We start from the raw sequence: 20,505 nt of genomic DNA, 5'->3' as shown, positions 1-20,505 counted from the left end.
GGAATTCGAAGTGTTGCAAAAATCAGTTGATGTTAACATAGCATACCGTCTGTTGAAGACATGTTGACGCCGTCTGTAGGACTGAGTGGCAGGCAGAGGTGCATTCAATAAGCCGTTTGGTGCCGAGGCGCCAGCGAGCGCTAGCGAGCTCCTCCGAATATTTCCAAATGAACGAAACGCACGCTGAGAGCGCTTTCCAGCGCCTCCGCGCATACTGATGAGGAGGCGCGCCGAGGGACAAAGATGGCGAACTTGGACAAATGCGGGGTCTGTGAACATTAACTTTTCGACATGGAACAACTTGTGAGACAAACGAGCATTCAGTGGTGAAGTTTGATACCATCACGTTAGAGATAACATTTATTGGAAGACTTGTCACTTGTTCAAACCAGGAAAACCCAATTGTTTTAGTTGCATTTTGAAGCCCCTCGGAGCACGGAGTATTTTTCCTTGCAACCCATGTTAATTTCGGCACAGAAAAAGAACCTTTTCAAGCGTCTGTTTGTGAACAAGATGCAGTTTTGCCTCAATAACACTCATATGATTTCTTTTTGTAAACAATTGACATATATTATCATGCGACATAAACCTTCACTTGTCGAAAACGTAACTTCAGATATTTTCATAGGAGCCTGTCGTCTCTTAAATAAATCTAAAACATTGCGATTTGTTCATTTTTACTGCAGTCTACAGTATACCAGCAATATCAGAGCGGCCTGTAAATTATCGATTTTGTCCCTGACAAATTTACCAGTGGTTGATTTGGACAACGCCCCATGCCGTCGTTGCATTCGAGTGGTAACGATTGGCGGGGTACAGCGAAACACAATCCACCAAGTCACCGATACATTTAGTTGAATCTTACACCATGCATACAAACGGATCCAACGAACTGTTACAAAATACCCGATTTATTTCCTTTATATTATCATATAAAATTTACGTACATAAAGAACTCTCTACAGCGAACTGATATCTGATCACCGACAAGGCCCATCCACCACTAATTAGTGACTTGTGCACTGACCTTTGGCTGTACGCAATCAGCGGCGAATCACAGTCTATATTTTTATTTTCCTATGTTAAATAAGTCGGTAGGATTTCAAGTTTCCGGTCCGACGTATGTCACGATAGTGCCATAAAATAAAGTTGTGTTATCTAATCGGTGACCGTCTAACTAAAGGTAATTTTATTGTATCTTTATTCTAAACAATAAAACTTTACATACACAATGTTCAACAATATTGCTAAATTACGCCATTTTGAAAACCGCGCCCTTTGCCGGCGGCAGTTAACACATCGTTCGATTGCACCCGAACGTCCGCGGAGAGCGCTAAGTAAGCGCTCAGAAAGCGCCTCGGCCTATTGAACGCATGCCGGGTGCAATCGAACGATGTGTGAACTGCCGCCGGCAGAGGGCCCGGTTTTCAAAATGGCGTTGAAGACTGATTTTAACAATATTGTTGAACATTGTGTATGTAAAGTATTATTGTTTAGAATAACGATACGATAAACTTACCGTTAGTTAGACGGTCACTGATCAGACAACAAAACTATATTTTATGGCATTATCGTGATACATACTGAACCGCAAAAGAAACGTCACCATGGATAGATATATGAGAAACCTTATTTGTCCAAACTCTCTAAACATATGTCGCGGGTTCTGCCAACGATGTAACTGAGGGAACTGAGGCGGTGAGGATGAGGTATAAAGGGATTTATTACCTGTCAAAATATAGAAATGACATCAACATGAATTGATGAGTCGAGGAAGAAAGAATGTCTTCCCTCGCCAATGGCGTGACATAAAAGTGGCAATTGAAAGTGTCAACGTCACACCTTAGGTATCTGCACGATATACTGCTGGTAAGACAACCAGGAGTAAGATTGAGGGATGAAGCGTCCGCAAAATGAAACAGAGATGACTCTTGGCAACTAACCCTAAATATATCCGGCGACACATACTTTGAGACATATTAAAAAGATGAAACTTCGCAAAATTGATCATCATAGTTGAAATTAAAGTGTCAAATGTTCTTGAAGTGAAACACAACACTAGTCTCTGAGAAAATGGCATTACAAGTCAGCATCTCTTGTGTCCGCCATGTGCATTAATGACTGCCGTGCAACGTCGATACATGGAATGGATGAAGCGGTTGATGAAGGCCATAGGCACTTGAGCCCACACTCTGAGGAACGCCTGACGCAGTACAGCTGTAGTTGTCGGCCTTGGTCGGACGTCATTCAGCCCCACAGGTGCACAGGTGCTCAATGGGATTTTAATCTGGACTGAGGGCAGGCCACTGCATGGTTCTGCTGCGTGGTTGCGCCGACGTGCCAAATGAGGTATGGCGTGTGGTCTCAAAACTTGACCAATGTGCCGAGCTGCTGTGACACCTATCCCTGGACCGATGTTCTGGAAGACCGCAAGGTAATGTTAAATTTTATAAACTTTGAAATAAATTCTCATTCTCTCTTATCTTCAACTATCTCACCATCATTCTCATCTCTCTCCCCATCTTCAACTATCTCACCTTCATTCCCATCTCTTTCTCCATCTTCAACTATCTCACCTTCATTTCCATCTCTCTCTCCTCATCTTCAACTATCTCACCTTCATTCTCATTTCTCTCCCCATCTTCAATTATCTCACCTTCCATCTCATTTCTCTCTCCATCTTCAACTCACTTACCTTCATTCTCCTTTCTCTCCCCATCTTCAACTATCTCACCTTCATTCTCATTTCTCTCCCCATCTTCAACTATCTCACCTTCATTCTCATTTCTATCCCCATCTTCAACTATCTCACCTTCATTCCCATTTCTCTCCACATCTTCAACTATCTCACCTTCATTCTCCTTTCTCTTCCCATCTTCAACTATCTTACCTTCATTCCCATCTCTCTCCCCATCTCCAACTATCTCACCTTCATCCTCATTTATCTCCCCATCTTCAACTATCTCACCTTCATTCCCATCTTTCTCCCCATCTTCAACTATCTCACCTTCATTCTCATTTCTCTCCATCTTCAACTCACCTTCATTCTCCTTTCTCTCTCCATCTTCAACTATCTCACCTTCATTCTCATTTCTCTCCCAATCTTCAACTATCTCACCTTCATTCTCATTTCTCTCCCCATCTTCAACTATCTCACCTTCATTCTCATTTCTCTCTCTCTATTTTGAACTATCTCGCATTCATTCTCATTTCTCTCCTCATCTTCAACTATCTCACCTTCATTCTCATTTCTCTCTCCATCTTCAACTATCTCACCTTCATTCTCTCTCCATCTTCAACTATCTCACCTTCATTCTCATTTCTCTCTCCATCTTCAACTATCTCACCTTCATTCTCATTTCTCTCTCCATCTTCAACTCACCTTCATTCTCCTTTCTCTCCCCATCTTCAACTATCTCACCTTCATTCTCATTTCTCTCCCAATCTTCAACTATCTCACCTTCATTCTCATTTCTCTCCCCATCTTCAACTATCTCACCTTCATTCTCCTTTCTCTTCCCATCTGCAACTATCTTACCTTCATTCCCATCTCTCTCCCCATCTTCATCTATCTCACCTTCATTCTCAATTCTCTCTCCATCTTCAGAAAAATGTCAAATTGTTTATTATACCTTTAAAACAAAACCAGGATAAATTTTGAATGCTGTTCCCTTAAATTCGTGTATGGTCATCAAGAAATCTCTCCTGTTACTAATTTTAACTTTCCTCTTACCAAAGTCGTGCGAACAGCATGGAAGGTAACACTAAGGATACTGATGCTTTATGATAAATGGATGGTCTCAAAATGGCTTAAATTGAAGAGACATTAAAACTCCAGTAAGGTGAACATTTTCCCATTTTCTTTTAATTACACAGCAAAATGACAGTAACAGTAGGGAAATCTGAGAAAAGGTCTACTTACCTGTAAGACCGACGAATGGACTTTTAGGCTCCAGAAGGCCAGAAAGAAGTTTCCATGTGGTAGACAGGAAGTGCTAATGTGAATGACAACAGCCTTACTTTCAAATGAGTGAGAATTAATTGTATTGTGCGGGTACTTAGTTGTTGGTGACAGGAGTGAAAGTAGTTTGATGGACATACTATTATCATAATTTATTTCACATCCAACATGCCCCAAAAGAATATCTACACTATTTAGTTCAGTGTAAAAAGATATCCTACTGATGTCAAATAATGGGTTTATGAAAATGGACATGAATTTTTCCATACCCTTTACTTGAGAAAGGACTTATATTGCCTCCACGCACGCACGCACGCACGCACACACGCACGCACGCACGCACGCACACACACACACACACACACACACACACACACACACAATTATTCTCTTGTTTAAAGGACATCATTTTCAGATCCAACATTGAACATGTTAAAGATAACATGCAAAAAAAATCATTCTTAGTAAAGCAATCATTGGGAACAGATAGGGAATGACAGGGTTAATGAGGATTAACAGTGGAGATTAGCATCTTATAAATAAGTAATACATTTTACAGGTTCTGGTCAACATGTCATGATATAGTTTTCATGTAATTGTGAAAATGATCTACACGCAATCTAAATGTAAAGAAAAAAAAGCTTATAAGTAATTAAGTGATTCTAGACATATATATATGGTGGCTTCACAGTAATTAAGTGCTTCTAGACATATACATATGGTGGCTCCACAGTAATTTCCCTTTGGAATTAAATGTTCATTCAGACAAAGGCCGCTATGGTACAAACTCGGTTTCACCATGGTATCTAACACCAGTTTACTCCACACAGTAACCGACATGAAATCTGTATAATCACGACGAAAGGCTTTGAAGTGTATAAATTTTCCGATTTAACCACACTCTACCATAACTCATTCATAGCAATAAATGAATGTCGAAATGATTGAGATATGGCTCTTGTTGAAACGCAACACTGATGATTACACAGTGTCCTACACTACTGGCCCTATGTAGGAGGGTCGCGTGGTAGTGTATTTGTTTATTACTCCTTGGATGAGTGGATGGGGCAACCTTTCCATTTGGAGGGGGAAGAATATCCAGTTTCAGAAACATGAAATACCCAATGCGTGTTTTACTTTTGAAGTTGTATGGTACGGGTATTGACCTTAATATTGTACTCGTAAAATAGGCGCTTGTTGAAACGCAACACTAAACAGGTAAACAAAATAACCTTTTAGTATATAGCCTGCCATACACTCACGTGGACTCTTCCGGCAATATAAGATCATCGACGCAGAGGAAAATATAAGAGCCCATCGACGCAGAAGCAAATACAAGATGGCCCACACAAAGGTTGGTATATTTGTGTAGGGGAGACATGTTAATCCCCAAATGTTTTTAAACTTAACTATAAGGCAAATAATTTAGAGTTTATCATTAACAGCGTGATAAACAAATCACTCTAAACCCGTGTCTTGTCTACTCCCAGGCACCTGCTTCTGTGAGCAATATGGAAGACACGAGACTCGATGAGAAGCCCCGCAAGAGTCCGAAACATGCGGTGGACATCATTGATGTAGAGAATGACATAGAAGCGGACGACCCCTGGGCCCTTCCTGACTCCATCGACACAGGCAAAAAATGGCACGGTAAGGACATGCCCTTTCTGACACCATCGATACAGTCAAACTAAGGCACGGTAAGGACAGAACCTTTCTGACACCATTGACATAGTCAAACAATGGCACGGTAAGGACAGACCCTTTCTGACACCATCGATACAGTCAAACTAAGGCACGGTAAGGACAGACCCTTTCCGACACCACTAGTCCCTTTTTTGTGTCTACCAACATTTCTATTTCCCGGTAGAAATGACGGACCTGGAGAAGGTGAAGCGAGTTGTGTTCAACATCCTGAAGGTGGTGCTGCTACTCGGGCTCCTCTACATGTTTGTCTGCTCCCTGGACTTCCTCAGCTCAGCATTCCGACTTCTGGGAGGTGAGTACCAGCACTGCTCTGGAATGAGTTATAGCACTGATAAGGTACCTGCACTGTATGGGGCGAGTACCTGCACTGTATGTGGTGTATACCTGCACTGCGTGGGGTGTGTACCTGCACTGTATGGGGTGTGTACCTGCACTGTATGTGGTGTATACCTGCACTGCGTGGGGTGTGTACCTGCACTGTATGTGGTGTGTACCTGCACTGTATGTGGTGTGTACCTGCACTGTATGTGGTGTATACCTGCACTGTATGTGGTGTGTACCTGCACTGTATGTGGTGTATACCTGCACTGCGTGGGGTGTGTACCTGCACTGTATGTGGTGTATACCTGCACTGCGTGGGGTGTGTACCTGCACTGTATGTGGTGTATACCTGCACTGTATATGGTGTGTACCTGCACTGTATGTGATGTATACCTGCACTGTATGTGGTGTATACCTGCACTGTATGTGGTGTGTACCTGCACTGTATATGGTGTGTACCTGCACTGTATGTGGTGTATACCTGCACTGTATGTGGTGTGTACCTGCACTGTATGTGGTGTATACCTGCACTGCGTGGGGTGTGTACCTTCCCTGTATGTGGTGTATGCCTGCACTGTATGTGGTGTATACCTGCACTGCGTGGGGTGTGTACCTGCACTGTATGTGGTGTATACCTGCACTGTATATGGTGTGTACCTGCACTGTATGTGGTGTATACCTGCACTGTATGTGGTGTGTACCTGCACTGTACGTGGTGTGTACCTGCACTGTATATGGTGTATACCTGCACTGTATGTGGTGTATACCTGCACTGTATGTGGTGTGTACCTGCACTGTACGTGGTGTGTACCTGCACTGTATGGGGCGAGTACCTGCACTGTATGTGGTGTATACCTGCACTGTATATGGTGTGTACCTGCACTGTATGTGGTGTATACCTGCACTGTATGTGGTGTATACCTGCACTGTATGTGGTGTGTACCTGCACTGTATATGGTGTATACCTGCACTGTATGTGGTGTATACCTGCACTGTATGTGGTGTGTACCTGCACTGTATGTGGTGTATACCTGCACTGTATGTGGTGTATACCTGCACTGTATGGGGTGTGTACCTGCACTGTATGTGGTGTGTACCTGCACTGTATGGGATGTGTACCTACACTGTATGTGGTGTGTACCTGCACTGTATGTGGTGTGTACCTGCACTGTATATGGTGTGCACCTGCGCTGTATGGGATGTGTAGAAGCTGAACCACTTAGCTCAATCACTCGACACATAAATATATACTGTTAGCGGGCATAGGTAGACATGGATATATGTTGACTTTTCGAACTCGACGCTATCAATGAAAACAGACAATAATTTTGAATATGATGTTTTATAAAGAATTATGGTCATTTTGTCAGCCGATAAACGAGGACATATACAATGTTTCTGATTTCACTTGTGGGTGTCGTATGCGTAGCCAGTTGTGACACTATTGGATGGAATGACAGCTGCTCAATTAGGGTTGTAATTTCCCAACTAACACCCACTCTTCAGACCTGAACTGACTACCCGTCGTAAACATTGCACTGAGTTGAAACTAGGACTGTTTGAACACGTCTTCCGGAAATATTATCCAACTCAATTTGTATGTTTTGTAATTAAATATGGTTGGAAACAACATAGGTAGAACACGCTGTCCTATTTTACCGGAGACAAAAATTGTCTCTGTGACAGTATTTGTGATCCTTTGGATGATTACGTGGAATGTTAGTGTTGATGGTCTACTTCGCTTCAGTGATATAATGATTCGGGGGGTCGGGGTGGGGGTGGGTTGTGTGTGTTTGTGTGTGTGTGTGTGGGGGTGGGTGGGTGTGGGTGTTTGGGTGGGTGTGTGTGTGTGTGGGTGGGTGGGTGGGTGGGTGTGCGTGCGTGCGTGCGTGCGTGCGTGTGTGTGTGTGTGTGTTCACTCATCACTCACGTGGCCCTCGGCTCACCTACCGTGAATACCACTTGACCACTCTATATCCCCCATACAGTCAAGTGTCGCAGGTCACAACGGCTGTGACGTTTATTGCTCCTCTCGGGTGTGTTTGTGTATTTGTGTGTTTGGGAAGGGGTATGGAACAATACATGGCCATGGCGACTTATACACACCTATGGCTGTGACGACTTATACACACACGCATACACATGGCTGTGGCGGCTCGTAAAGACACACACACAGAGACAGACACAGACACACACACACACACACACAGACACACACACAGACCTTTTTTTTTACATACGCAAAAACACACATCACATGCACATCTCATCTGGACTCTCCCCTGCTAAAGATATTGTCGAGTGTCGCCATTGATGTGTTTCAGGTAAAGCTGCAGGAGAAGCGCTCAGCGATGTGGAGCTCCTTTCTAATCCCGTGGCCGGGCTGATGGTCGGCGTCCTGGCAACCGTACTGGTACAGAGTTCCTCCACCTCCACCTCCATCATCGTCTCCATGGTGTCCGCCGGCAGTCAGTAGCATTCCAGTACTCGCCTTGGGCAGGAACTAGTGTATCTCGAACTCTAGAGTTTGCCTTGAGTAAACACATCTAATAGTCCCAGTTTAATTTGAGGATACAACCCCCCATATTTCCCGTTTGCATCTCTTAGAGAGAGGAGGTGTGACCAAGTGCCCCATGTCGATGTTTCATTAGCTTCTGTCTCTCTATGTTGCGTCCTACTTTACCCGTGATAGGGTCTACTGGGCGTGTGTTCCAATCCCATATTGGCATTGATTATGATCCTTGATCTGTTAAATCCACGTCACGTCCATGCTTTTACCAAGTGGCGCACGTCTACAACCAGCGTCAATTTGGGATCCCTGACACGCTGTGACACAACCGAAATACTGTTCCATGTGATGCTAAACCCAATTCATTCCTTTTCTAGTGCTGCCCACTCGGCTTGCTATCCCCATCATAATGGGCACGAACATCGGGACGACTATTACCAACGTGCTCGTCTCCCTGGGTCAGATCGGGGACAGAGACCGGTTTAGACGCGCTTTTGGGGGCGCCGTTCTACATGACATGTTCAACTGGCTGACGGTGTTGGTGCTGCTACCGGTAGAGGTCGCAAGTGGCTATTTGTATAGCCTGTCTGGACTGATGGTGCAGAACATCAACGCTGATCCTAATGTTGAAAACCCGGATCTGCTCAAGGCCATCACCAAACCTCTGACTGGGAAAATTGTAGAGGTGAGAGTACACTCCTGGCACAGAGGCCCACCCTGCCAACACCATGTAGCATCAGGATAAACCACACAATAATATTATCTATATGTGTGACCGAACCCATTTGTGGTTTATCCTGATGTTTCTCTGAATGGCCGGACCATATTTCTGTATACTATTCGTTTTCCGGCAGCAATAAGGAATCAGGTTCTATCTTAAAGTTAGCTGACGTTTGCTTGTAGGCTTCACGATGTTATGATAACAGCATTGTTATGGTGACTTATGATATATCAAAACCAGTTTGTAAGACAGGTTAAAGGAACTGGTGCCTTGTTTTCCTCAGCTGGACAATGATGTGATTCGAGCCATCGCAAGGGGAGATAACACAACAGACACCCTAATCAAGTTCTGCTGTGGTAAAGGTGAGCTCACGCGGGGTTCTAGAGACGTAACAATCCATCATCTCATGACATGGCCACAGGTCAGTACGGGTAGGATGTATGTATAGCGGGTTAAACTGCCTGCTCACTGTTCAGTACTTATACTGTGTGTATACCGGGTGAATCTGCTTGCCCGCTGTCCAGTACTTGTCATGTGTGTATAGTGGGTTAAACTGCCTGTCCGCTGTTCAGTACTTGTAATGTGTGTATAGTGGGTTAAACTGCCTGCCCGCTATTCAGTACTTGTCATGTGTGTATAGTGGGTTAAACTGCCTGCCCACTGTTCAGTACTTATACTGTGTGTATACCGGGTTAAACTGCCTGCCCACTGTTCAGTACTTGTCATGTGTGTATAGTGGGTTAAACTGCCTGCACACTGTCCAGTACTTGTAATGTGTGTATTGTGGGTTAAACTGCCTGCCCACTGTTCAGTACTTGTCATGTGTGTATAGTGGGTTAAACTGCCTGCCCACTGTTCAGTACTTGTCATGTGTGTATAGTGGGTTAAACTGCCTGCCCACTGTCCAGTACTTGTAATGTGTGTATAGTGGGTTAAACTGCCTGCCCGCTATTCAGTACTTGTAATGTGTGTATAGTGGGTTAAACTGCCTGCCCGCTGTTCAGTACTTGTAATGTGTGTATAGTGGGTTAAACTGCCTGTCCGCTGTTCAGTACTTGTAATGTGTGTATAGTGGGTTAAACTGCCTGCCCACTGTTCAGTACTTGTCATGTGTGTAAAGTTAATTAAACTGCCTGCCCGCTGTTCAGTACTTGTAATGTGTGTATAGTGGGTTAAACTGCCTGCCCACTGTTCAGTACTTGTCATGTGTGTATAGTGGGTTAAACTGCCTGCCCGCTGTCCAGTACTTGTAATGTGTGTATAGTGGGTTAAACTGCCTGTCCGCTGTCCAGTACTTGTAATGTGTGTATAGTTGGTTAAACTGCCCGCCCACTGTTCAGTACTTGTAATGTGTGTATAGTGTGTATAGTTGGTTAAACTGCCTGTCCGCTGTCCAGTATTTGTAATGTGTGTATAGTGTGTATAGTTGGTTAAACTGCCTGTCCGCTGTCCAGTACTTGTAATGTGTGTATAGTGTGTATAGTTGGTTAAACTGCCTGCCCACTGTTCAGTACTTGTCATGTGTGTATAGTGGGTTAAACTGCCTGTCCGCTGTCCAGTACTTGTTATGTGTGTATAGTGGGTTAAACTGCCTGTCCGCTGTCCAGTACTTGTAATGTGTGTATAGTTGGTTAAACTGCCCGCCCACTGTTCAGTACTTGTAATGTGTGTATAGTGTGTATAGTTGGTTAAACTGCCTGTCCGCTGTCCAGTACTTGTAATGTGTGTATAGTGTGTATAGTTGGTTAAACTGCCTGTCCGCTGTCCAGTACTTGTAATGTGTGTATAGTGTGTATAGTTGGTTAAACTGCCTGCCCACTGTTCAGTACTTGTCATGTGTGTATAGTGGGTTAAACTGCCTGTCCGCTGTCCAGTACTTGTCATGTGTGTATAGTGGGTTAAACTGCCTGTCCGCTGTCCAGTACTTGTCATGTGTGTATAGTGGGTTAAACTGCCTGCCCACTGTCCAGTACTTGTTATGTGTGTATAGTTGGTTAAACTGCCTGCCCATTGTCCAGTACTTGTAATGTGTGTATAGTGGGTTAAACTGCCTGTCCGCTGTCCAGTACTTGTCATGTGTGTATAGTGTGTATAGTTGGTTAAACTGCCTGCCCATTGTCCAGTACTTGTCATGTGTGTATAGTGGGTTAAACTGCCTGCCCACTGTTCAGTACTTGTCATGTGTGTATAGTGGGTTAAACTGCCTGCCCACTGTTCAGTACTTATACTGTGTGTATAGTGGGTTAAACTGCCTGCCCACTGTTCAGTACTTGTCATGTGTGTATAGTTGGTTAAACTGCCTGCCCACTGTTCAGTACTTGTCATGTGTGTATAGTGGGTTAAACTGCCTGTCCGCTGTTCAGTACTTATACTGTGTGTATAGTGGGTTAAACTGCCTGCCCGCTATTCAGTACTTGTCATGTGTGTATAGTGGGTTAAACTGCCTGCCCATTGTCCAGTACTTGTCATGTGTGTATAGTGGGTTAAACTGCCTGCCCGCTGTCCAGTACTTGTAGTGTGTGTGTAGTAGGTTAAACTGCCTGCCCACTGTCCAGTACTTGTAATGTGTGTATAGTGGGTTAAACTGCCAGCCCACTGTTCAGTACTTGTCATGTGTGTAGTGGGTTAAACTGCCTGCCCACTGTCGAGTACTTGTCATGTGTGTATAGTGGGTTAAACTGCCTGCCCGCTATTCAGTACTTGTAATGTGTGTATAGTTGGTTAAACTGCCTGCCCACTGTTCAGTACTTGTCATGTGTGTATAGTGGGTTAAACTGCCTGCCCACTGTTCAGTACTTGTAATGTGTGTATAGCGGGTGAAGCTGCCTGCCCGCTGTTCAGTGGTTGGCCATATCTCAGTACAACTGCTCTGGAACAAGCTTTGTTGTTAAAAAAAAATTAATAAAACACCAAATTTTTGTTTCAGGTGAAAATTCAACGTGTGCCGAAGACTGTAAGTATATACATTGAACTACGTATGTTTTGTGTAAACTACTATAAGTGTTTGTGTGCGTGCGTGAGTGTGCGTGCGTGTGTGTGCGTGTGTGTGTATGTGTATGTGTGTGAGTCACAGAGAGAGTGGAAGGGTGGTGGCGGCGGGCCTGGTTAAATGTTACATGTATTGGGAGCATAATTTTATATACATAACATGATTGGTCTGCACAGTATGATACAGTCTAAGGTCGTAAGGCCGATCTCTCTCCCCTTAAGTCCCCTAAGTTTTCGGTTTTCGGAAACAAGGAAATGAATTGCTTAAGCTGGCTGTAATTGTACATATATCTATCTATACATATACTAACATCACATGAACATGTTCAACTCATATCGTTGTCAGGTGAACACCTGTTCATGGAGACCAGTCTCTCAGATACTGAGGTCGGCCTGATCCTGTTGGTGGTTGCACTAATCACGTTATGCACGTGCCTCGTGCTGATCGTGAAGATCCTGCAGTCGCTGCTGAAAGGGGCGATTGCCAAGGTAATCCGGAAGATAGTGAACGCTGACTTACCTGGTATTCTACGTCCAGTAACCGGCTACGTGGTCATGCTGGTCGGCGCTGGACTCACCTTCCTGGTCCAGAGCAGCTCCATCTTCACCTCTACTCTCACCCCCCTCGTGGGAATGGGCGTTATCAAGGTGGACCGTGTGTTTCCCCTTGTTCTCGGAGCTAATATCGGTACTACCTTCACCAGTATCTTAGCTGCTTTGGCATCAGATAGCACAGGCTTCAAGAACTCCCTCCAGGTGTCCTTCTGTCACCTACTGTTCAACATTAGTGGTATTTTAATATGGTACGGGATCTGGCCTGCTAGACAAGTCCCAATCCGTCTGGCAAAGGCACTGGGTTCAGTAACTGCAGAATATCGCTGGTTCCCGATTTTCTACATATTTCTTGTATTTCTTTTTTTCCCTATACTTGTGTTTGGACTTTCATTGGCCGGATGGGAATACCTCGTTGGGTTTGGTGTCCCTGTCATTGTGCTGATCGTTTTCGTCATCACCATGAACCGTCTCCAGAACAGCGATCGCATTCGCCCGCGCCTGCCCTATCGTCTACAGAGCTTTGAGAACATGGGCATTCCACTGTGGTTGCGCTCCTTACAGCCTTACGACAACAAGATCACTAAGTTGCAGGTGTTGTGTGGCTGCTGTAAATGCTGCAGAAAGAAGACCCAGGTCGATGTTACTGAAGACAAAGCAGAGAGGGTCAACTATGATAACAAAGCTTTTGATGGTGAAAGTTTATAAGCCAATGTGTCACTGAATGAGAATGATATTACAACACAAACATTGCACATAATTTTAACAATGTTTTTTTTATTTTTACAATGCCCTGATCTCTGTTCTTTTCGTCGAATTATCTATGTGACCCAAATGTGTTGCAACAAGATGACACTGATGGACGCTCATTCATTATTGCATTGCCAAAATAATGGTAAAAGTAGCCTTAATTTTGCAAAGGCGTTCTAAAATGAAAAAAACACCATAATAATGTTGTTTGGTTAGTTGGTTAGTTGGTTGGTTGTTTAACGCCGCACTCAGCAATATTCCAGCTATATGACGGCGGTCTGTAAATAATCGAGTCTGTACCAGACAATCCAGTTATTGATATCATGAGCATCGATCCACGCAATTGGGATCGATGACATGCATCAACCAAGTCAGCGAGACTGACCACCTGATCCCGTTAGTCGCCTTTTACGACAAGCATAGTCACCTTTAACGGCAAGCATGGGTTGCTGAAGACCTATTCTACCCCGGAGTCTTCACGGGTCCATAATATATGTAACTGAACTGATCTGGCCTACTTGTAAGTAAACGATGTGAATGATCTTTAATACGCATCAATGTCGTGAACAACACCAGAGGTTTAGCAAAAGACCAGGTTGGTGTAGAGCATCTAGGAATACTGTAGACAGGAAGGGGTTGGCGTTACTTGGGTGAGCCCTGTTATTGTTCACTTACCGGACTTTTCGAAATGTCGTCATTCGTGTCCTATTTGTACAAAATCGTGTATTTTTCACGCGTAAGCGAGTCCAAAACTGTAAATAAGACTATGTTTGTGCCTTGAGTCAGCTGGGGTTAAATGACGCAAACAGGTGGCATTGTCCTGTATTTACACACACTAACTTACTGAGGCCCCAACTTCTTTTCTATATATTTCGGTGACTACTTTTCAAGAGTAGCTGTGGAAATAGACACTCCTGTCAACTTCACACAGCCGTGATTACCATGGCTGTTCCAATATCTGATACAAGCTCAAATACAGGGCTGTTACTGAACCTGCACTTCGCTGTCCGGGGCCCACGCGTGTCTCCCGTGTGTGTTAGCCCATGACCCTGAGTACAACAATTCCATAGTGTCTGACGCTATCTTTTAGAGAACGAGAATGATAGGTGTTACCAGGCAGAATCCTTATACGAGTGCCCCTGCTGGCCGTACACTGGTTCCATAAAGTGATCTTAGCGTTAAGACGATCGTAACTTCCATACTTTAGCACAGTCTTACGGGGCGGTGGGGTAGACTAGTGGTTAAAGCGCTCACTTGTCACGCCGAAGACCCAGATTCGATTCCCCACATGGGTACAATGTGTGAAACCCATTTCTGTTGTCCCCCGCCGTGATATTCCTGGAATATTGCTCAACGCGGCGTAAAACCATACTCTCTCACTCACAAACTTACGACAGTAATTATCACTTTGTGAATCGGTGCCCTGGTAGATGGCCAGAAAGGCTTCATTCAACCTCGATGTGAAGAGGATGTAGCGTTGTTGATCTGATCTGTATTAAATGGTGTAATAAAAACCTTAAATACATGTCTCATCTTAGTTATTTTGTTTGTTCTGTTTCCTTGAGGTACTGTGATCCCAGAGACAAGAACGCCAGGTCGTCTATACATTGCTTGACAGGTGATGAATCCCTTCACTTGCTGCATCTAGTGACGGAAGATGCTTTCCATTACTTGGTGTGTCTAGTGATGGAAGATGAGTTCCATTACTTGTTGCGTCTAGTGATGGAAGATGAGTTCCATTACTTGTTACGTCTAGTGATGGAAGATGAGTTCCATTACTTGTTGCGTCTAGTGACGGAAGATGAGTTCCATTACATGTTGCGTCTAGTGACGGAAGATGAGTTCCATTACTTGTTGCGTCTAGTGACGGAAGATGAGCTCCATTACTTGTTGCATCTAGTGACGGAAGATGAGCTCCATTACTTGTTGCGTCTAGTGACGGAAGATGAGTTCCATTACTTGTTGCGTCTAGTGACGGAAGATGAGTTCCATTACTTGTTGCGTCTGGTGATGGAAGATGAGTTCCATTACTTGTTGCATCTAGTGATGGAAGATAAGCTCCATTACTTGTACCGTCTAGTGGCGGAAGATGAGCTCCATTACTTGTTGCGTCTAGTGACGGAAGATGAGTTCCATAACTTGTTGTATCTAGTGACGGAAAATGAGTTCCATTACATGTTGTATCTAGTGACGGAAGATGAGCTCCAATACTTGTTGTATCTAGTGACGGAAAATGAGTTCCATTACATGTTACGTCTAGTGACAGGAGGTGAGTTCCATAACTTGTTGCGTCTTGTGACGGAAGATGAGTTCCATAACTTGTTGCATCTAGTGACGGAAGATGAGTTCCATAACTTGTTGCGTCTAGTGACGGTAGATGAGCTCCATTAGTTGTTGCGTCTAGTGACGGAAGATGAGCTCCATTACTTGTTGTATCTAGTGACGGAAGATGATCTCCATTACTTGTTACGTCTAGTGACAGGAGGTGAGTTCCATAACTTGTTGCGTCTTGTGACGGAAGATGAGTTCCATAACTTGTTGTATCTAGTGACGGAAGATGAGCTCCAATACTTGTTGTATCTAGTGACGGAAAATGAGTTCCATTACATGTTACGTCTAGTGACAGGAGGTGAGTTCCATAACTTGTTGCGTCTTGTGACGGAAGATGAGTTCCATAACTTGTTGCATCTAGTGACGGAAGATGAGTTCCATAACTTGTTGCGTCTAGTGACGGTAGATGAGCTCCATTAGTTGTTGCGTCTAGTGACGGAAGATGAGCTCCATTACTTGTTGTATCTAGTGACGGAAGATGATCTCCATTACTTGTTACGTCTAGTGACAGGAGGTGAGTTCCATAACTTGTTGCGTCTTGTGACGGAAGATGAGTTCCATAACTTGTTGCATCTAGTGACGGAAGGTGAGTTCCATAACTTGTTGCGTCTTGTGACGGAAGATGAGTTCCATTACTTGTTACGTCTAGTGATGGAAGATGAGTTCCATTACTTGTTGCGTCTAGTGACGGAAGATGAGTTCCATTACATGTTGCGTCTAGTGACGGAAGATGAGTTCCATTACTTGTTGCGTCTAGTGACGGAAGATGAGCTCCATTACTTGTTGCATCTAGTGACGGAAGATGAGCTCCATTACTTGTTGCGTCTAGTGACGGAAGATGAGTTCCATTACTTGTTGCGTCTAGTGACGGAAGATGAGTTCCATTACTTGTTGCGTCTGGTGATGGAAGATGAGTTCCATTACTTGTTGCATCTAGTGATGGAAGATAAGCTCCATTACTTGTACCGTCTAGTGGCGGAAGATGAGCTCCATTACTTGTTGCGTCTAGTGACGGAAGATGAGTTCCATAACTTGTTGTATCTAGTGACGGAAAATGAGTTCCATTACATGTTGTATCTAGTGACGGAAGATGAGCTCCAATACTTGTTGTATCTAGTGACGGAAAATGAGTTCCATTACATGTTACGTCTAGTGACAGGAGGTGAGTTCCATAACTTGTTGCGTCTTGTGACGGAAGATGAGTTCCATAACTTGTTGCATCTAGTGACGGAAGATGAGTTCCATAACTTGTTGCGTCTAGTGACGGTAGATGAGCTCCATTAGTTGTTGCGTCTAGTGACGGAAGATGAGCTCCATTACTTGTTGTATCTAGTGACGGAAGATGATCTCCATTACTTGTTACGTCTAGTGACAGGAGGTGAGTTCCATAACTTGTTGCGTCTTGTGACGGAAGATGAGTTCCATAACTTGTTGTATCTAGTGACGGAAGATGAGCTCCAATACTTGTTGTATCTAGTGACGGAAGATGAGTTCCATTACATGTTACGTCTAGTGACAGGAGGTGAGTTCCATAACTTGTTGCGTCTTGTGACGGAAGATGAGTTCCATAACTTGTTGCATCTAGTGACGGAAGATGAGTTCCATAACTTGTTGCGTCTAGTGACGGTAGATGAGCTCCATTAGTTGTTGCGTCTAGTGACGGAAGATGAGCTCCATTACTTGTTGTATCTAGTGACGGAAGATGATCTCCATTACTTGTTACGTCTAGTGACAGGAGGTGAGTTCCATAACTTGTTGCGTCTTGTGACGGAAGATGAGTTCCATAACTTGTTGCATCTAGTGACGGAAGGTGAGTTCCATTACTTGTTGCGTCTAGTGACGGAAGATGAGCTCCAATACTTGTTGCATCTAGTGACGGAAGATGAGCTCCATTACTTGTTGCGTCTAGTGACGGAAGATGAGCTCCAATACTTGTTGCATCTAGTGACGGGAGATGAGCTCCATTACTTGTTGCGTCTAGTGACGGAAGATGAGTTCCATTACTTGTTGCGTCTAGTGACGGAAGATGAGCTCCAATACTTGTTGCATCTAGTGACGGAAGATGAGCTCCATTACTTGTTGCGTCTAGTGACGGAAGATGATCTCCATTACGTGTTGCGTCTAGTGACGGAAGGTGAGTTCCATAACTTCTTGCGTCTGGTGACGGAAGATAAGCTTTAATACTTGTTGCATCTAGTGACGGAAGATGAGCTCCATTACGTGTTGCGTCTAGTGACGGAAGATGAGCTCCATTACTTGTTGCATCTAGTGACGGAAGATGAGTTCCATTACTTGTTGCATCTAGTGACGGAAGATGAGTTCCATTACTTCTTGCGTCTGGTGACGGAAGATAAGCTTTAATACTTGTTGCATCTAGTGACGGAAGATGAGCTCCAATACTTGTTGCATCTAGTGACGGAAGATGAGCTCCATTACGTGTTGCGTCTAGTGACGGAAGATGAGCTCCATTACTTGTTGCATCTAGTGACGGAAGATGAGTTCCATTACTTGTTGCATCTAGTGACGGAAGATGAGTTCCATTACTTCTTGCGTCTGGTGACGGAAGATAAGCTTTAATACTTGTTGCATCTAGTGACGGAAGATGAGCTCCATTACTTGTTGCGTCTAGTGACGGAAGATGAGCTCCATTACTTGTTGCATCTAGTGACGGAAGATGAGTTCCATTACTTGTTGCGTCTAGTGACGGAAGATGAGCTCCATTACTTGTTGCATCTAGTGACGGAAGATGAGTTCCATTACTTGTTGCGTCTAGTGACGGGAGGTGAGCTCCATTACGTGTTGCATCTAGTGACGGAAGATGAGTTCCATTACTTGTTGCGTCTAGTGACGGGAGGTGAGCTCCATTACTTGCTGCATCTAGTGACGGAAGATGAGTTCCATTACTTGTTGCGTCTAGTGACGGAAGATGAGTTCCATTACTTGTTGCGTCTAGTGACGGGAGGTGAGCTCCATTACTTGCTGCATCTAGTGACGGAAGATGAGCTCCAATACTTGTTGCGTCTAGTGACGGAAGATGAGTTCCATTACTTTCTGCATCTAGTGACAGAAGATGAGTTCCATTACTTGTTGTATCTTGTGACGGAAGATGAGAAGATCGGTGTTAGAGTGAGAGGCATGCCCTGTACACTGGCGGTGGGGATCGGGGTTACATAGGGGGACATGCCCTGTACACTGGCAGAGGGGAACGGGGTTACATTGAAAAACATGGCCTGTATACTGGTAGTAGGGATCGGGGTTACAGCTAGGGACATGCCCTGTACACTGGTAGTAGGGATCGGAGTTACACTGAGAGACATGCCCTATACACTGGCAGTATGGATGCGGGTTACACTGAGAGACATGCCCTATACACTGACACTAGGGATAGGGGTTACAGTGAGGGACATGCCCCGTACACTGGTAGTAGGAATCGGGGTTACAGTGAGAGACATGCCCTATACACTGGCAGTAGGGATCGGTGTTACAGAGAGAGACATGCCCTATACACTGGCAGTAGGGATCGGTGTTACATTGAAAGAAATGCCCTGTACACTGGCTGTAGGGATCGGTGTTACAGTGAGAGGCATGCCTTGTACACTTGTAGTAGGGATCGGGGTTACAGTGAGGGACATGTCATATACACTGGGAGTAGGGATCGGGGTTACAGTGAGGGACATACCCTATACACTGGCAATGGGGATCGGGGTTACAGTGAGAGGCATGTCCTATACACTGGGAGTAGGGATCGGGTTTACAGTGAGAGGCATGTCCTATACACTGGCAGTAGGGATCGGTGTTACAGTGAGAGACATGTCCTATACACTGGCAGTAGGGATCGGGGTTACAGAGAGAGGCATGTCCTATACACTGGCAGTAGGGATCGGGGTTACAGTGAGAGGCATGTCCTATACACTGGCAGTAGGGATCGGGGTTACATTGAAAGACATGCCCTATACACTGGCAGTAGGGATAACTTGATAAACCCAGTATATCACAGCAAACCTTCATCACCTAACTTGATAAACCCAGTATATCACAGCAAACCTTCATCACCTAACTTGATAAACCCAGTATATCACAGCAAACCTTCATCACCTAACTTGATAAACCCAGTATATCACAGCAAATTGTGCCTCTCTAATGGGTAAAATTTAGGTGAAGTGGGTGGACATCGAAGGGCAAAGGACTTATTGTGTTAGATTACAGTATGCCAAGTCGTGGACTATCACATAATATGATCGGACAGTTTTGCCAATGTAGCACCAACTGTCGAGATTTCTTTTGTAACATGCTGGACATTTCAAAACAATATGCGACATAAGGTGTTGAAGGTCTTCTTTATTTGACTACAAATATAGTTTGTGCGCATACCTTTTGTGAAGAACATAAAGTGTTTAATTATTATAATTATTAATTATTATATCCTGTCTGCTCTTGTATTATGAAATCCAAATCAAATAATATATTCTCGAAAAGAGGTTCCAGGAGAAATATAACTTATATGTACTATTTGAATTGGGTATGCACAAGTGTATAGATGTATCTTATTCTTTTCATGCGTCCAAGTTTGAAGTAAACCTGATGTGATTATTGTGGCTAGAAAAGACTGCAGTGGAACCAAAGTGACTTTTAAGCTAACTACATGTATTTGAGAGATCGGACACA

The 20,505-nt window shown here is 44.1% G+C and overlaps 3 protein-coding genes across 3 annotated transcripts; 2 read left to right on the top strand and 1 right to left on the bottom strand.

Annotated features, from left to right (window-relative positions):
- Nucleotides 1-2,687: 2,687 nt before the first annotated feature.
- On the bottom strand, nucleotides 2,688-5,251 carry LOC139453670 (sodium/potassium/calcium exchanger 1-like). The gene is made up of 3 exons (XM_071235144.1): nucleotides 5,224-5,251; nucleotides 3,348-3,601; nucleotides 2,688-3,179 (listed from the first exon to the last, which is right to left on the bottom strand). The coding sequence occupies exons 1-3, from the start codon at nucleotides 5,249-5,251 to the stop codon at nucleotides 2,688-2,690; spliced, it is 774 nt and encodes a 257-aa protein (XP_071091245.1).
- A 49-nt stretch (nucleotides 5,252-5,300) lies between these two features.
- Nucleotides 5,301-13,467, top strand: LOC139448263 (sodium-dependent phosphate transport protein 2B-like). Its single transcript, XM_071229795.1, has 8 exons — nucleotides 5,301-5,315; nucleotides 5,452-5,611; nucleotides 5,832-5,960; nucleotides 8,314-8,457; nucleotides 8,876-9,183; nucleotides 9,503-9,581; nucleotides 12,146-12,172; nucleotides 12,554-13,467. The coding sequence occupies exons 1-8, from the start codon at nucleotides 5,301-5,303 to the stop codon at nucleotides 13,465-13,467; spliced, it is 1,776 nt and encodes a 591-aa protein (XP_071085896.1).
- Nucleotides 13,468-15,195: 1,728 nt separating this feature from the next.
- On the top strand, nucleotides 15,196-19,014 carry LOC139453669 (uncharacterized). The gene is made up of 6 exons (XM_071235143.1): nucleotides 15,196-15,778; nucleotides 15,914-16,138; nucleotides 16,274-17,002; nucleotides 17,174-17,362; nucleotides 17,534-17,974; nucleotides 18,434-19,014. The coding sequence occupies exons 1-6, from the start codon at nucleotides 15,196-15,198 to the stop codon at nucleotides 19,012-19,014; spliced, it is 2,748 nt and encodes a 915-aa protein (XP_071091244.1).
- The last annotated feature ends 1,491 nt before the right edge of the window (nucleotides 19,015-20,505 follow it).

The sequence above is a fragment of the Haliotis cracherodii genome, unplaced genomic scaffold (genome assembly GCF_022045235.1).
Source record: "Haliotis cracherodii isolate W230 unplaced genomic scaffold, xgHalCrac1.p SCAF_10, whole genome shotgun sequence".
NCBI lineage: Eukaryota > Metazoa > Mollusca > Gastropoda > Lepetellida > Haliotidae > Haliotis > Haliotis cracherodii.
The sequence above is the reverse complement of the archived record's forward strand: the minus strand, read 5'-3'. Positions and strand labels throughout refer to the sequence as shown.